General features: G+C 48.1%; 1 protein-coding gene across 1 annotated transcript in view; it reads left to right on the forward strand.

Moving 5' to 3' along the window:
- The window catches only part of SYN2 (synapsin II), a 179,313-nt gene that overhangs the window by 159,995 nt on the left and 3,412 nt on the right, over positions 1–15,906 (forward strand). Inside the window, exons 11-12 of the mRNA XM_036868828.1 lie at positions 11,656–11,716; positions 15,604–15,853. Of these exons, the coding sequence (XP_036724723.1) occupies positions 11,656–11,716; positions 15,604–15,853 (311 nt within the window). The remainder of the gene's footprint in view (positions 1–11,655; positions 11,717–15,603; positions 15,854–15,906) is intronic.

A 15,906-nucleotide genomic window follows, 5' to 3' on the forward strand; every position in this document is an offset into this window, starting at 1 on the left:
CAAGGATCAGATGAAGTAAAGAACCTAACACATGGCATAGCACGTGGTAAATGCTCAGTAAAGGCTACCTGTGTTGTTACGTAAGCAGCCTCTGGGTGTGGGTTCCCTACAGCCTTAGGCTTTGAGATCATCACTCCCTTTTCTAAAGATCAGTGCTGGGATTATACTGCAATCAGAAGCCAAGTAATTGGATTCTTGAAATCTTTCAGTAAGAAAGAAGAAAAGGAGGGGGAGAGGGCAAAAAAAAAACAAAAACAAAAACAAGATAAAATAGTCTGGATTATTTAGTATAGAAGCAAAATAGCCCACATTTATCTTCTCATCATTTGAACATCACAGAATCATAGCATAGAAACATAGAAACATCTGTGCTGTCTTTGGGTATCCAAGTTGGGAGTGGCCCCATGTGGCGGGATGTTACCATAGATTAGCTCTTGTGTTTGTTTCACACCTTCTATAGGTGGCTCACGCTCTGGGGGCCTCTGACCAAGTGCAAGAATCTGTTCCTGTGCTTCAGGAATGTAGTCACTAGATAATTAGGTAGGGTAATTAGGAGAACACACCTTAGTTGCTTGTTAGAGATACAAGCCCATTATTTAAATATTGTACTTAACTAGAGGTGATAAAAAGATTTTCCCGGTTAAAATAATATGAGGCCCGCAGTAGATTTTATGATTTTGTAAATCTGATGGAATCAAGGTGTTTGAGTCCTAGTCTTGCCTTTTAGTCCACACTGTCTCAGTGATGGGATTGGCAGATTGATGTTCATTCCTGCTCTAGAGGAAAAGTGACAAGAGCCCCCTTCCCCCCTTACCCACTGAGAAATACAGAGAATATCTGGTAGCTGCTTAAAGAATTTATGACAGAGTAAGAGAGCCTGATGCTGCCCAGGCAAGATAAACAAAAATGGGCTTCTCTGGGATTCTGTGAGGGTTGCTTAAGTACTTTTATAAATGTGTGCAACACTGTCTTGGCCTCCTAAAGGGAAATCATCCTGACTTGAATGAAGGCTACGCTGAAAGTCAGGAGACCTGAGTTCAGCCTGTCCTTGCCACTGACTCACCAGGTCACCTTGGTAGATTTCTTTCTATTTCTCTGCCCCAGCATCTTTGCGTGTATAATGAAGGGTTGAACAAAAAAAATCGCTAAGATCTCTTCTAACAATAAAATTGAGATAATATGAAAATGATAGAAGTTCAATAACAAAGAAAGAATTTACCAAAAAAAGTGTTTTCACCCAATGAAAGCATTGATTCTTCTTTCATATAACCCCCTTACTTTGTAAACATTAAATATCTCAACTCAAATATTTTAAAGAGAAATATGTCAGAGTCAAGGCAGGAAACCTGGTAGGGAATGAGCTTCCCTAAATATAGGCACACCTGCAAAACTTCCTTGTAGCAAAGCCAGTGTGGCTTCAGGGTAAGTTTTTCTCTGCTGAGCTTCACATTTGAAGTTACAACAGAAACTGTAAAACTGTGGAAAGCACACCACGTTGGGAGTCAAGACACTCAGGGGCTAGTCTCACTCTGCCGTGACATCACGTGACCGTGGGTAAGTCAGTTCCCATCTCTAGACCTGTTTCCTCACCTATAAAATGGAATTGGATTAGATGATCTTTAGATCCCTTTCAATTCTAAGGTCACATGAAACCTGGAGTCAGCCCAGCTGCAAAGTCTAAAGGCCCTTAAGTCCTCCACAAGACTACCCTCACTCCTGACAGCAGCAGGAAGTTCAGATAGTTCCCCAAACCACCCTCGGGTTCAATAATTCTCTGGAAGAACTCACAAAACTCCTTGAAAGCTATTATACTCACAGGTGTATTATGGGAAAGGATACAGGTCAAAAATAAGTGAAAGAAGGATGCATAAGGCAGAGTCTGGGAGGGTCCCAAACACAAAGCTTCTTTTGTCCTTAGGATGCATTATCCTCTGGCATCCATATGTGATAAGGCACATGGAGTGTTGCCAACCAGGGAAGCTCACCTGAATTTCAGTGTTCAGAGTTTTTGTTGGGGTTTCATCTTGTAGTCTTGCTTGATTGATTGATCACCTCCTTGAACTCAGTCTCCAACTTTCCCCTCCCTGGAGGTCAGTCTAATACCAAGGGGCCTGAGGGGCCCACCATGAGTCACCTCATTATCATGCACCATCAGGTGGGCTGAGGGGCCCCCACCTTGAATAACAGAGACACTCCTGTCACTCAGGAAATTCCAAGAGTTTAGAGGCTACTTTCCAAGGGGGGAGGGGGTTGTGAGTAAAGGCCAGATCTCTCTTTGGGCAAGGCCAAATTCTTTACTACATACATAATTAAATTAATTTAGCAAATGTCTCTCAAATACTTTCAAGCCTTATTTGTCTGTGTTTTCACTGACTAGCACAGGCCTACCCCAAAGTATGTGCTTAAAATTAGTTAATAAACTTAGGGCCACAGTGATAAATGCAGTGCCCTCATACCATCCTAGCTCACTGTGCCCTCGCCATGCTGGTGAGACCTTTGCATTAGCTGTGTCCTCTCTCTGAAGTGCGCTTCCCGTATTTTTGCATGGCTGGCTCTTTCGTGATTGTATAACATATTTCCTAAACCCTCCAAAGTCCAAAGTTGCCACCTAGTCACTGGCTACCACCCCTCCCTTCTTTAATTTTCTGCACATCACTTGCTATCAGCCACGATCATTCTCCTCTGTGTTTCTTTGTCTCTTCCACTAGAATGTCGGCGCCTCAAGAGTAGGGCTTGTTCACTGCTGTGTCCCTCAGGTCTGGCAGAGTAGCCAGCCCCTGGCAGCCACTGGATGTACCCTGGGTACACTAAGGAGGGGTGGGGGCATGGTCTGCCCAGGTACAGTCAATTGTGGGTAGAAAAGTCGAACAACAATAACAAAACTAATCTGTCTGCTTTTTATTGTCACCATGTGACAGCAATTCTATATAAACAACAGTGATAAACCACTCCCACCTACCCCTCTCTTGATTTGCCATCGCAATACATATTTGTTGGACGAGTTCCCAGTTGTAATAAGTGTCTTTAACAGCCCTAGCAGCATATTGGAGTTGGTGTCGGGATTCTATGAACAATTTTAGTAGAGTGCGAATGGAAGAGATGTAAACCAAAGCCCGTTACCTAGGTCCCAGCCAGGACTTTGAATGGCGAACTGAGCCCTCAGGTGCTGCCACTAACTCACGTTCCACTCCTCACAGTCAGGCCCCTCTTGCTGGCCTCTGTCTTCTGTGGCTCTGGCAGCTCAGGCTGCGAGAGCTTCTGGCCTGAGTCACAAGCCCTAGATGCTGCTTCTTGCCCAGTATTCTAGGTCAAGACCAGGACAGACTTATGACTAGACGTTTGTCTACCTTTCTCTCTTTCTCCCTCTCTATCCTTGCCTACAGCTCCCCCGTTAAAGCTTTCATTTCTTTGACTCTAAAAGAGAGCCTAAAGGAGGCTAGGGACAGGGGAGGTGAGCAGAGGGCCTCCCTTACCTTGTTGTCAGCCAACCGCCTAGACCAAAGTGGCTTGATTATAGAAAACAGAGAGCAAAGTCATGGGGCTGGGCCCAGGCCACCTGCTGTGCCCAGTTCTGAGGGTGTAAGAGGCGCTAAGTCTCTGAGAGCAGGGAGGGGGTGAGTGGCAAAGCCTTATCTGGCTGATGACAGCTTGGCCTCAGCCTGGCTGGCCTGCCGGCTTTAGGGCTGCCCTGAGAGTTGGCCACGGCAAAGGACCCTCTACTCTGGAGTGCCTTAGGATACTGTTCTCAAGGTGGCAGTGACACCTGGTGGCCAGTGGTGGCCAAAGCCTCTAGGCTATTTACCTACAGAACCTCCTCCCTGTAGGCCTGCTCTCCCCTCTCCATCACACTCACTGATCCTGGGCTCTGTCGTCTGGGATCTGAGCTGGGCCTTACATCCTGGGGCTCTGGAGAGGTGCTACTCCTGAGACTCCCGGGAACCAGGGAGAGAAATGCAGGTGGACAGAGCTTTCAGGTCATGCTTGCAGAGGTGGTGTCCTAGGGCTCTTCTTCATGTGGCTAGTCTGTTTTCATTTCCCATTACATGGTTCCCTTTTTATTTTCCTGTAAAATCTTCCAGAGCCAAAGGGCTGAATTGCTAATGAAGGGATTTCGGACACCATGGGCTTTCTATTTGGCTATGGGTTAGACCCATGAGGAGTGATTCTAAGATTCAGCCTTTGGAGACATTAATACACATACTGTGTCCAGGAGGAAGATGAGGCTCCTCCCCGATCTTGAGCGGATCAGAGCACACCTCCCATGTTGCTTCCAGTCTGAGGGTCACAGCACAACAAGGACGAACTCTAACTGGACGGTGCTCGGAGGAGAGAGACCTAGAGGTTGGGGCATTTGGCAGATCTGTTCTATGAGTAAAAGTTAAAGGGACTGCCGTGAAGCAGCAGTAGTCTCAAGGAGCCCATGACTCAGTATCTTCAGCTCTCCAACAGCTGTCATGGGGCAGAACTGGTGCCAAAGGCAAACCTACTGGAAGACGTGAGTGAAGTCTCTGATGCTAAGAGAGGAAATGGCTGCTCGGGAAAGCGGTATGTGGCTGCCACGTCACTGCTGATTTCCAAGCCGCTTGTCAGGCACATTGTGAAAGGCTGGGCTGGGGGCTAGGGCTGTTGGAACAGGCAACTTTTAAAAATCTCCTTCCAGATCTAAGATGCTGTGATCCAGGCCGTGTGCTAGCCACAGAACTGGGAAAGGCAGTGATGAGTGTTCCGAATTGAAGGACTGAGGCCTGATAACCTCTGTCCTCTGCCGGGGCATTATGCAAGTCCTTTTTCACTGGCTCTCTGGTCTAAAGAGATACTCAAAAACCTTTCCAGCCAGGTCTTTCTAGCTACAGAGGGCTTATAAAGATGAAGTCTCTTGAGTACTAGGAGACCAAGATTGAGAAGGGGTTTCAATGGAGTCTAAAGGGCCATGCAGTTAAGGAGGAAACACAACTCAGATCCCAAACACGGGACTATAAGAGGGCTTCATTCAGTTTAGAAGAAGTAACTTTCAAAGAAAGGCCTTCCTGCTTCCCACAGCTGGACTGCTTTAGGGAATTTGTTCCCCTGTGAGTATAAGCTGAACATGTGAGATTTGAGGCAGGTTCAGATAAAGTCAGTAGTGACCAGGTCCCTTAACAGACTATTCAGGGAAACTGACTATTTTGGGGCTGTCATAACTTTTAAGGGACATCTTTAATCACTTGTAGCTGACATTCTGACCTCGGGTGACCTGGCCCTCTGGGTCCCCACAGGTCTCATGGACCGCCCCACAGGACATTTCTTGTGTCGTTAGGAAATCACTGATTATGGGAGGGCTCCAATCCGATGAGCTCTGCCCTTGGAGCAGCAATTCCCCTCACAAAAGGAGGAGGAGCTCATCCTTGGGTGCCTTTTATACCCTTTCAGAAGAAGGCAGTTGGGCACTGGGGACTGCAGGAGTGATCCCAGAAAGGTCCCAAGGTGCCTGAAAACATACTGTCCCCTTTGCTCTGGCTGAACCTACAGCCTCCCGACCACATTCCTTCCCGCTGCCTCATTCCCCCTGGGGTCCTGGACCGGGGGAGTGGGGCCTGGGGAGCTGATCAGAATAGCTCTGTGGTGTGTCCGGCGAGGCGCTTGGCCTGGCCTCTTTCCTGGGGCCAGACCCTGAGACCCTTTCTCAATTTCCTGTCTCAGATATGCTGAGCAAGCACAGGCTTTCCTCCATGGTGGGGCAGCTGGACTCAGGCCAGCAACTCTCAAGAGTTGAGTCAATGTCTTTCCTTCCTCAGCTTTCCAGCCTGCTGGGACCTCAGATAGGAGCTCCTCTCTCCCAGCTTGTCTGCTGAAAGCCACAGGATGGCAAATTAAAGGTGTCTTTGGCAAAACCCCACAAACTCTCAACCATGGACTTGGTTTCTCGCCCAGACCCGTGATTTCCTTTCCAGTCAGCTCAAGAGCTGACATTTACTGCTTTTGAAGTGACTTTTCTGCATCTTCAGGGACCTCGCTGGAACAAGTCAGTGATATACAGAGGGCATGGCATAGCTTAGCCCAGAGTCCACACCCTACCCCGCCCACCCTAAACTACTGTGCACCAGGTGACAGGAAACCACCCAACAATATCTTCTCCACTGATGCATGAAATCCTACCATTAAAGCGTCATTCCTTTGGATTGATATTTATTATTATTCAAATAATAGTAATGATGCTCATATCATTACTTTACCTGGCACTTTATGACTTACAAAGCACAGCCATTATCTTGAGCCTCACAACCTTTACGTGAGACGGTTTGAGCTGGTATTTCTCACTCTGTTTTACATATCAGCAAAGAGAATGTCAATGATTTGTCCAAGGTCACACAGCTTATACGCAGGAAAGCTGGATCTTCTGGTCCCCAGTTCCAAGAACGCTCTGCAGCAACCTGCACTGTGCCCTTTTGATGCTCCACCAGAGCATACGGATGGTAAGAATGGAGAGAGCTGGCCCTTGTGCTGCGTGGGGGGGAACCCTCGCCCTCCTCCTCATACAGCCCCGCGCTGAACCTCCCAACCTGGAGGCACCCGTGCTTCACCAGCTCTCTCCTGCTCTCCTCTCCCTGGCTTCCCTGGTCACTAAGGCCAGTGGCCTCAGCACAGCGGGACCCGAGCCCAGTCGGCTTGGATGGGGAGCCCCAGCACACTCTCCTGAAAGCCTGTGCCTGCAGGACACCTCCGGGGCTTCTTGCTGGGCTCCAGACTCCACAGCTAAGGAGGGCTTGTCTCATACCTCAGACACCTAAAGAACCGAAAAATGTAGGAAGGACTTAATGGAAGCCCAGAGCCAGAAGAGCCTGTAGAAGTCGCCTGCCTGCGACTGCACGAGCCCATCCACAGCATCTCTGACAGTTTGTCCAGGCCCTGCTTAAACACTGATGCCAGGAGGCTCACTACTACCCACACCAGCCCTTGACCTTGGTCAGATTTACATTTGACTAACTTTGATCTTCTATTCAATCCTGGAGGCTTCCCCAGTTACCGCATTTAATCCTTAGACTTGGCTCATTTGGGAAACTGAGACTCAGAGATTAAGTAACTTGCCCAAAGTCCCATGAGGAAAGATGCCATTTCACACTTCTCACCATCCTGTCCGCTCCATGTACCCGTTTTATTCCACTGGTGTCCACCTTAAAAAAGGTACCCAGCACTGATGATCGCAGTGCTCTCTTGTGAGGCTTCTCAGCCACAAGAGCAGCGGACCTGTGACCTCCCCTCGCTGGGACACTGATGCACCTCCAGCTGCATCACATTTTTGGCAGCAGCATTACAAGCTGACACCCTCTGAGCCTGTCGTCTTTCTCTAAGCCCAGGGTTGTTTGGGGGTTTTCCTTATGCCGCTCTAAGGCCATTTATTCTCCTTTTTTGTGTGCAGCTGGGCACAAGCATTGGACCTCACATTCTTACCTGTTTGAGTCAACTCAGCTTCCTGAGGGAAATGCTGCAGCTCAATGTGGCCCTGAGTTCCTGCTGTGGGCTGGCTACAGGCCAGACTTTGGCAGTGACGCCAGAGTGGCCAGACTTCTGTGGAATGCGGCATCCCAGGCGGCTCTTGGTGACTGGAGACAGATTCCATGGTAGCCAAACCCCATAGGGAATAGGCCCCCAGCCCCAGCAGACAGAAGGCTTGTAGGCAGGGCCAGAGAGTCTCAGCCTGGCAAGGGACAGTCCTGGGGGACTCTCCTGGCTCCCATAACCCCTGGGAAGTCTTCAGTCCACAAGCTCCAGGGGGCGGGAGCAGGAGAAGCTCCCTAGGCGCCAGACAAGGGTGGCCAAGGCACATTCCCAGGCTCCAGTGCAAAGGAAGTTTCTGGGAGCTCTCCCCATGAAGCTTTTGGAAGGGAACTTTTGGGCTCGGTTCATCCTTGGGTGTCTCGTTTGTGTATTTCTGAGGCTGAGGAGAGCCAGGACCAGGCTTCATGGTATGACTACCCCTATCAGCTCATGCTGTGAGTTTCCCCATCAGCGCTTAATCTGTGGGATTTTTAAAGTTTTCCCTGGACTCATAGGTTCTCAGAGTTGGAAGATAAACTGTAGTGTTCATCTAATCTATCTCATATTCAATAAAGGTACATTCCCTACTGTATCTTTGTCAGGCAATTCTCTAGCCCCTGCACGAGCATAGGCATCTCCCAAGACAGCCTCTCCTACTGTTTTTACTATAGGAAGTGAAAGTCTACCTTTTGGAGCTTTTGCCCACTGGCCCTTCTTCTGCCCTTGTGCCCTATGGTCTTCCATAACCGTCTCTGAAAATAACAGTTCTCTGGGAGGAGAGCATCTTAAGCTGCTCTTGATCAATGTCTGAGGTGAATCATTGGCAGCTGTCAGTGGTACAAGGTGAGGCCCTGGGGGAGGGGACTGGCAAGTGCCCCTAGTGGCTCCACAAACTGTATAAGGGGGTATTTCCATTATGAGAGTGACACCTAAGAAGCAACAAAGCTTCAGAGGAAAAGGCCCCGTCAGCATCACCATTACCATCATCTGTCGTATCTTTTGTAGCACCTGCCAGGAACAGGTACTTATAGATATCTCAATAGATGTCTCCATAGATAGGTAGGTAGGTAGGTAGGTAGGTAGATAAATAGGCAACCTCACTTTATATCATAGAAACCATTTGAAGAAAGGCAGGTGCAGGGGGGAAAATGACTTGCCCGATGTCACAAAGCTAGTAAGTGGGAGATTTAGATTTAACCCACCGTCTTCCTAACCCCAAAGCCCAAATTCCTCAGTCATTCTGCTGCCCAATCTTAAAGACTTACTATTGGAGACCCAACAGCAGTGTGTGTGTGTGTGTGTGTGTGTGTGTGTGTTGGGTGGGGTTGACACCCAGCTTGGGTAAAAAGGCAGCCCTGGTATCCTGTGCGCCCATTACCAAACACCATCCTGCAGACTTCTCTTCCAGTTGGCAGCCAGGCCAAGAGAAAGAAGAGCTCACAATGGGAAAGAACTCTTGGAACTGAAGTATCCCTACCATGACTGGATTACTCAGGCTTGATGTAAGAAAAGGAAACAATTTCTGCTTCTTCGAGACTTGTTTTGACTTTCCCTTCTGCACCTAATATGCAGGCACATGTAGCAGGCCTCATGTTTAAATCGCTAACCTGAGCATTTTCAGAGCTGCTAATCAGAGTCGATATCAGATACAGTGTGGTTTAACATCTATGGTTTAACAACGTTTTTCTCATAAAAGACTTATTTACACTCTACTCCGTTTTGGACTTCACTGTTGTTGCACGGTCATTTATCTAATAAGCATTTATTAAAGACCTCTTATGTGCTCAGTCCTGTGCTTGATTACATTGGTAAAATGGCGATAGTCTTAAATTTTTCCAAAATACTCCCAATTTTAAGTATTTTTACCTTTTTAATAAATAGTTACCATATCAGACCATATATCCCAACTTTTCTTTGGAAAAAAATGGGCACTGTAATTGTTAGGAATTCATGAGAAGATGAAGACTCACAGCGCATGCCCTCAAGGATCTGGCAGCCGCCCTAGAAGCATCATCGGAGTCTTCAGGATAACGAGACAGTCTATTAAGTGCTATTATAGGATTTCAGAGAGGAGATCAGAATTGAAAGGGGCAATTAGAGGAGAGATTTCATGGATGAGGTAGAATTTGACTTAGACCTCCAGGATATGTTGGGTTGGATTGGTAGAAAAGGAGAAAAGGTATTTCTGGAGGGTACTTAGCATAAACATTGGAGTGGCCTAGACTAGAGAATAAACAGTAAAGGGTCAGGTAAGTTTAGAACATGAGGGGGAGAGGCTAGAAGGGCCAGTCCAGCCATGCTGAAGCAAGTTTCTGGTGTCAGCCTGAAGAATGTGAACGTCATCCAGTGGGCAATGGGAAGAGAAGGTCAAACTGCCTGGGCTCACATGCCAGTTGCCTCTGTATGACCCTGGGCAAATTACCTGCTTAGTTGGCCCTCAGTTTCCTTATCTAAAAATTAGGGATGTTGATACCTCGTAGAGCTGTTGTGAGGTTTAAGGGAAATACTGCATAAAGTTGTCCATCATGTTACCCAGCACTATATAGTGTTAGCTATAAATTATTTAGAGCAGTAAACTGATACAGTTAGAGAAGGGGTTTCAGAGGATAATAGGTATCCAGAACATCGATTGGAGAAGAGACTAAAGATTTGAGAGACTATTCTAGTAGTCTAAACAGGAAATGATACAGGCCTGACCAGAGCTGGTCAAGAAGAGATGGCGAATCTTAGATGCCAAGAAGGAAAAACTGATGGGTCTTGATTGCTGACTGGATGGTGTGGGCTCTAGCTGGCTTATTGGGTGTGAGTGTTTCATTGCTGGGGTTCAGACCCACCTCGTGGATCCCATGAAAGTCCTTGGAAGAAAGGAAAGGAAGTGTGGGTGTTCTTGCTGTGATCTGTGAGAGGTCGGGATTGTAGACGGAATGGGCACCCTCTGATGCAGTGGCACCAAGGACATTTCAAAGGCCCCCTGCCTCCTCCTATCTGAAATCCTCTTGGTAGAACAATTTTAGGCAGTGCTGTCATTAACAGACCATAATACTGGAGAGGGTAGCACTTCTGCTCTCCCGGTAGTGGAGCTGAAAAAGGGCCTGAAGGCCAGATCGGAGGCCCATGGGAATGGGGAACAGTTTTAATGTGGGAGTAGGGCTGGGGGGCCTGTCACAAGGGAGAGGAGCAGTGAAAGAGGAAGTGGGGTGTGCTGAAGACACGCTGAGCCTCTCACAGCCTTGCCTCCGAATCTCCCTCTTTGACATCACCATCTGCACACTCGGCAGCCCCCAGGCTTCATAGAGCGTTTCCCCCTTGCCAAATTCAAGCTCCAAATGCTCACTGCCTTTGGTACAAATGTTAGACAAACTGAAGTCACGTGCATCTTTGATCCTGTCGGGGCATAATCAGAATCACAGCTGGGAGGAGAGGAAGCCTGGGAGTAGAGCCATGTTGTTGGGTAAAATGCAATTATGCTGTTTGAGAGGGAAAAACAGCTTGGCCTTGAGCACTTTTACAAACATTAACATCTTACTCCTTCCCTCTGCTTAAGGAGGGTCCTGGGAAACAAAAGACTGCCCCCTCCTTCAAGTCCCTCCCTGTGGGAGTTCCAGCCCAGCCCAAAGAGTGGCTCTGACCCCTGAGTCAGCCCCAGAGCTGATCCCACCCCAGGGTTAACTCCACAGGAGAAGTGAGCCAAGTCTAGGCTAGTCACCTGGTGCAGCCCCCGCTGGCACTCCAGCCACTCTCTCGGGAGTTAGGTGTTGATCCTTCCTCAGGAAGCTGGGCCTGTGAGTACCAGGGGAGCTGGACCTTGGGCAGCCCCCAGAGAAGAAACCAGATGCTGTTGGAAGTCTCAAAGCTTCTAGAAAGAGTGTCTACAAGGGAGTGAAATGAAAAGAGGGTAAGGAGATGTCAGACACTCCTGTCAGAGTGGCTCTGAGCCCCAGACTGCGTACACTTCGGCCCTGGCAATGACCCAGAGGCTGAGAATCCCTTTAAGGCCTTTCCGGAACAGCAGAAACCCCTGGGCCAGATCCTGCTGGATCCCACCGGATCCCTCTGCAGCCATGCCACAGAGCCACAGGGTTTCTCTTTGGAATCTGCTTGGAGTTTTGTTTTTATCTCTTTTGCATTTTTGTCTTCCAGAGTGGAACACTTAAGGATCCGGACTCGAGCAAGACCCCACCTCAGCGGCCAGCCCCCCAAGGTTGTTTACAGTATATTCTCGACTGTAATGGCATTGCAGTAGGGCCAAAACAAGTCCAAGCTTCTTAAAGTGATTGGTAGTTAATTTTTCAAAGCAGAAATTTTAAGCCAAAAACAAACAAGGAAAGAAAGGAAAGCGGGGAGGGGAGCAACAGACCCTCCCATTGGTGCCATTTCTGCGTTTTTTCAAGGCTGACTGGACTGTGTTTTTCCTATGCAGTGTCAGCGCCTCTGTCTGGTTGTTTACCTGTTCCTGTTCGTGCTTGTAACGCTCACTTATGTTTCTCTGTATACCTTGTGACTCCAGGGCTGTTTGTCAACAGTGTACAAAAGAATTGTGCCTCTCCCAAGTTCAGTGTGACTAGCTTCTGGGTGGTTTGATAGTATATTTAATTACATAATGTGGGGTGAAATAGGACTGGGGGGGTGGACAGGGGAGAAACAAAGACCACAAAAATAAAACCCAACTCCCCTCCTTCTCCCCCCAGACTCAGATAAACCGCCCCCCACCCCCTGCTTACCTCCATGAGTGTGCTTGGGATCTTCAATGAACTGTGCTTTTTGCTTCCTTTCTGCATGACTAGGGTAAATAGATAGAAGTTTAAGAGATTTTCGAGGTCTAATTTCCGTAGCTTCATCCGTTGAATCTGAAGGCATCCATCTTTTTCTCCATTTGCTAAAATTTGGTGCATTTGAGTTTATGTGAATAGGCTGGCCGTGCCTGTAGAGCTCTTGTGTTTTTAGTGATGACATGAAATATAAAGAATAAGCTATTTCCAGGAATGTGTTCTGTATTTGACATTCCAGTGTACCCTTCGTTTTATTATTAACTAATTAGCTATGAGATTAGACAAAAAAAAAAAAAAAAATGGGGCCGCTGATGTGCAATATCAAAGTGAACTTGTGAGTACTTTCCCTGTGTTCATCTTAGTCCCTCTAAGTTGTTTCTACTTTGCCGTTTCTGAATTGGCCATCTGTGCGCTTCTGTGGAACTGAGGCTGCTTCGTTTTCCCCAAAGCTTACTGTATACAGAGATGATTCTTTAGCAATTTGGGACATAGAATGCAGGGAGCTACTGAAAGTCTGGGAAGGATTCAACCATTCTTCTCTTGGCCTCTCCTGAGGCATCACGACACGGGAGCGAATCGAAACTGTCCCGTTTCCCTCGAGTGGGTACACTGCCTCCAGAACTCTGAGGTGCTGCTCCAGAACTCTGAGAGCACCTGCTTTAGTTGTCAGCTGTTCCAAAAGCCCTCCAGAGTCCAGAGAATGAAGAGCTTTATCTTTCCTGAGAGGGACTGTCTCAGATTTTAGCTTGTGTGTTTGGGGCTGTGGTTCCACAGCGGTGGCTCTTAAAGAGCCCTCACCCGTTTGTCCTCTTTCCTCCGACATGCAGCTCCTGGGCAGGGATGAGGCAGTTACCAGACCAGGCCTCGGGTCAGTGCCTCATCTTGCCGTGTCCTGGCCAGGCCAGGATCGGGCACCAAGTGGCCTCCTCTAGCACCATGGGCTGTGGGAGTTCACGCCAGCAGTTTGCCTTTTAGAAGAAGTGCTTCTAGCTCTACTTTTGCATTCCCTCTCACTTCTGTACTGACATGTCACCTCTGTGGATTGCCAGGTTTGAGGAATAACTGGTGTTGGTGGTGTGTTACATGATTTCTGTGTCAAGGGGCACGTGCCCTGGTTTCTGTCTTGATTGCTGGCAAATTCTGAGCTACAGGGAAATGCACTGAGTGTGAATGTTCTTGTCCGCGATTCCTCCCTTAGACGATGTAGATGCCGATGGTAGTCGGTCTGTTGTAAATATATACATATATATGCAGTTAAGCACTTCCAGGTGGGTTGCATAAGAATCAGGTCCTTAAATACCTCCCAATCTGATGAAATGATAGAAAGGAATAAAGAAACATTTCCCAGAATGGAGGAATACATTTTATTTTTTTAATTTATTTTTGTCCAAGCGGTGAGCTGACGGTGGTGTTGCTTCTTTGCATGTGATCAGTGTGAACATTCAGGTGCTTTTCATGTGACATTTGTGAGCCACAAATACGAAGTTGCCGTTTGAATTTAGTCAGGCTCCAGGGTGGTGTCAGCCACGGTCTGTCAGGTGAGGGAGAAAGGGACTAGGGCTCCCTCCCAGTGCCAAACACAAGCAGACAGCACACCCTGACTGTCCTGTGCCCTCAGGCAGCATGCTAAGGACAACTCTGTGGCCTGGGGCATCCGTGTCACAGTATAGGATTGCCGTTCAGGTGTTCTGTACCCATTTCTTTTCTGATGTTGTCGCCTTTTTTTGTACCAATCCAGCTGGGAGAACCTCAGCCAATGCTGGAAGTGTGATTGAAGTACCTCTCTTTTGTGACTCTTGTACAGCTTAATGTGCAATAAAGGAAAAGTTATATCTGTCTTCAGTGTTAAGTTGTAAAGTTTCTGGCTATTCAAGCATCTCTGTACAGTTGGGAAAGCACTCAGGTTTCTGGTACAAGAAGCTGAGCTATCAACCTGCAGTACTTTACAAGAAAATGCAGATACAAATGATGTCAAACTTTGGAAAAGGCAAAAACTGGTTAATATGAAATGCTCTGCTAATCTATCATCTTCACTAGTTATCTGATTTGAACTTAGAACTTCTTCAACATGCAAAATTCCATTAATTTACTTATTTCCTTATTTATGTGTAACTCACCCTGGTATTAATTGGTCATTGATGATAAAGTGGAGTCCATGCCGTGTAGAGGGGAAACTGGCTTACAATCATGGATGTACTATGGTATAGACATACAGTTCTGCCTCTCCAGAGGGTACAGGTGTCCTGGCGTTTCTAGAAAACTAAGTTACAGTACAACTCTTAGCTGTCATTGAGTTTCTGTAAGCCCACTCCTCCCAGTGGGCACGTGAACGTGGACTCTGGGATTGAGACTGAGAAATGAGATCTCCAGGTCACCAGATGGTTTTCTGTCTCATGCTGGGAGAAGGGGATCCTGGTCCTTTTGGGGGGGGCCTCTTCTTTGCCAAATGGTGCTCACAACATCTCCAGGGAGAGAATGGGACTTGGATTTCTGGAGGATTTCACCACATACACCTGGGAGGGACTGGAGCCCCTGAGGATGGTACTAAGAGGCAACTGGACATGAAAGGTCCTAGTCATGGGCATGAGTTAATGCTGAAAGGAAGCCCTGCTGGGGGTACGGCAATCAGACATGCAGGCGTGGAGCGGGACAGACTAAGGCCAACTCCAAAAAAACAATGTAAGTCAGTGATCATCGATGATCATAAGGCACAGAATACTTTTTGAAGAACTTTCTTGTCCATTGTCATCTTTGAAACACTACTATCTTGAAAGATAACTAAGACTAGGTCTTAATTTTTAACAGTTTTATGGTTGTAAACACCGAGGTCCAGAGAAGTTTGCTGACTTGCTCAGGGAGTTGCTGATAGACTATGTCTTGGGTTTTCTGACCCCCAGACCAGGGCTCTTTCCAGTGCCCTGTACCGTGTCTGCCGTGTGGAACTTGAGACCTCCTAGTACACCGTGGGCCAGGTTGGCCTGTACCTGAGGAACCTCTGGGGGAGAGGGGTGGTCCCTGTGGTCTGGGGGCCTTCCGTAAGAGAGCTCACCTCTGATGGGGGCCGCTCATCCCATGGTTTCTCCCCCGTGCTCTGCCCTCTGTTGTGACTGAGTCGCTGTGAGTCTGAGGAGGAGCTCGTAGTGGCAATGTCTGAGGGTAGCCAGGGACCCGCTCTGGAGCCCTTCAGAGCCTCGGGTGGCTTCTTGCCATAGAGCTTATCCTTTGGTAATTAAATAACCACACCCTTTGAGACGTAGATTCTAATAAGGAAACCCTCTGATATGGTTAAATTATGAAGTTTTTCTTGTACTGAACCTAGGGGGCCCTGGGCAACCCCAAGGAATGCAACCCCCAGGCAAGGTGCTGCGTCCACGCCGGCTCCCCCCTGGACCATCACTGCCACCTTCCTCTTCTTCCTCCTCCTCCTCCTCTTCCTCCTTCTCGGCTCCTCAGCGGCCGGGCGGCCCCACCACCCACGGAGATGCACCCTCCAGCAGCAGCTCCCTGGCAGAGGTCCAGCCACCCCCGGCTGCTCCACCACAGAAGCCGCAGCCTCACCCACAGCTCAAGTAAGAGACGACTCAGCAGCGCCTTCCCCTCCCCTCTTCCTGCCCCTCCTCTC

Source organism: Balaenoptera musculus, chromosome 11, assembly GCF_009873245.2.
Source record: "Balaenoptera musculus isolate JJ_BM4_2016_0621 chromosome 11, mBalMus1.pri.v3, whole genome shotgun sequence".
Taxonomy (NCBI): Eukaryota; Metazoa; Chordata; class Mammalia; order Artiodactyla; family Balaenopteridae; genus Balaenoptera; species Balaenoptera musculus.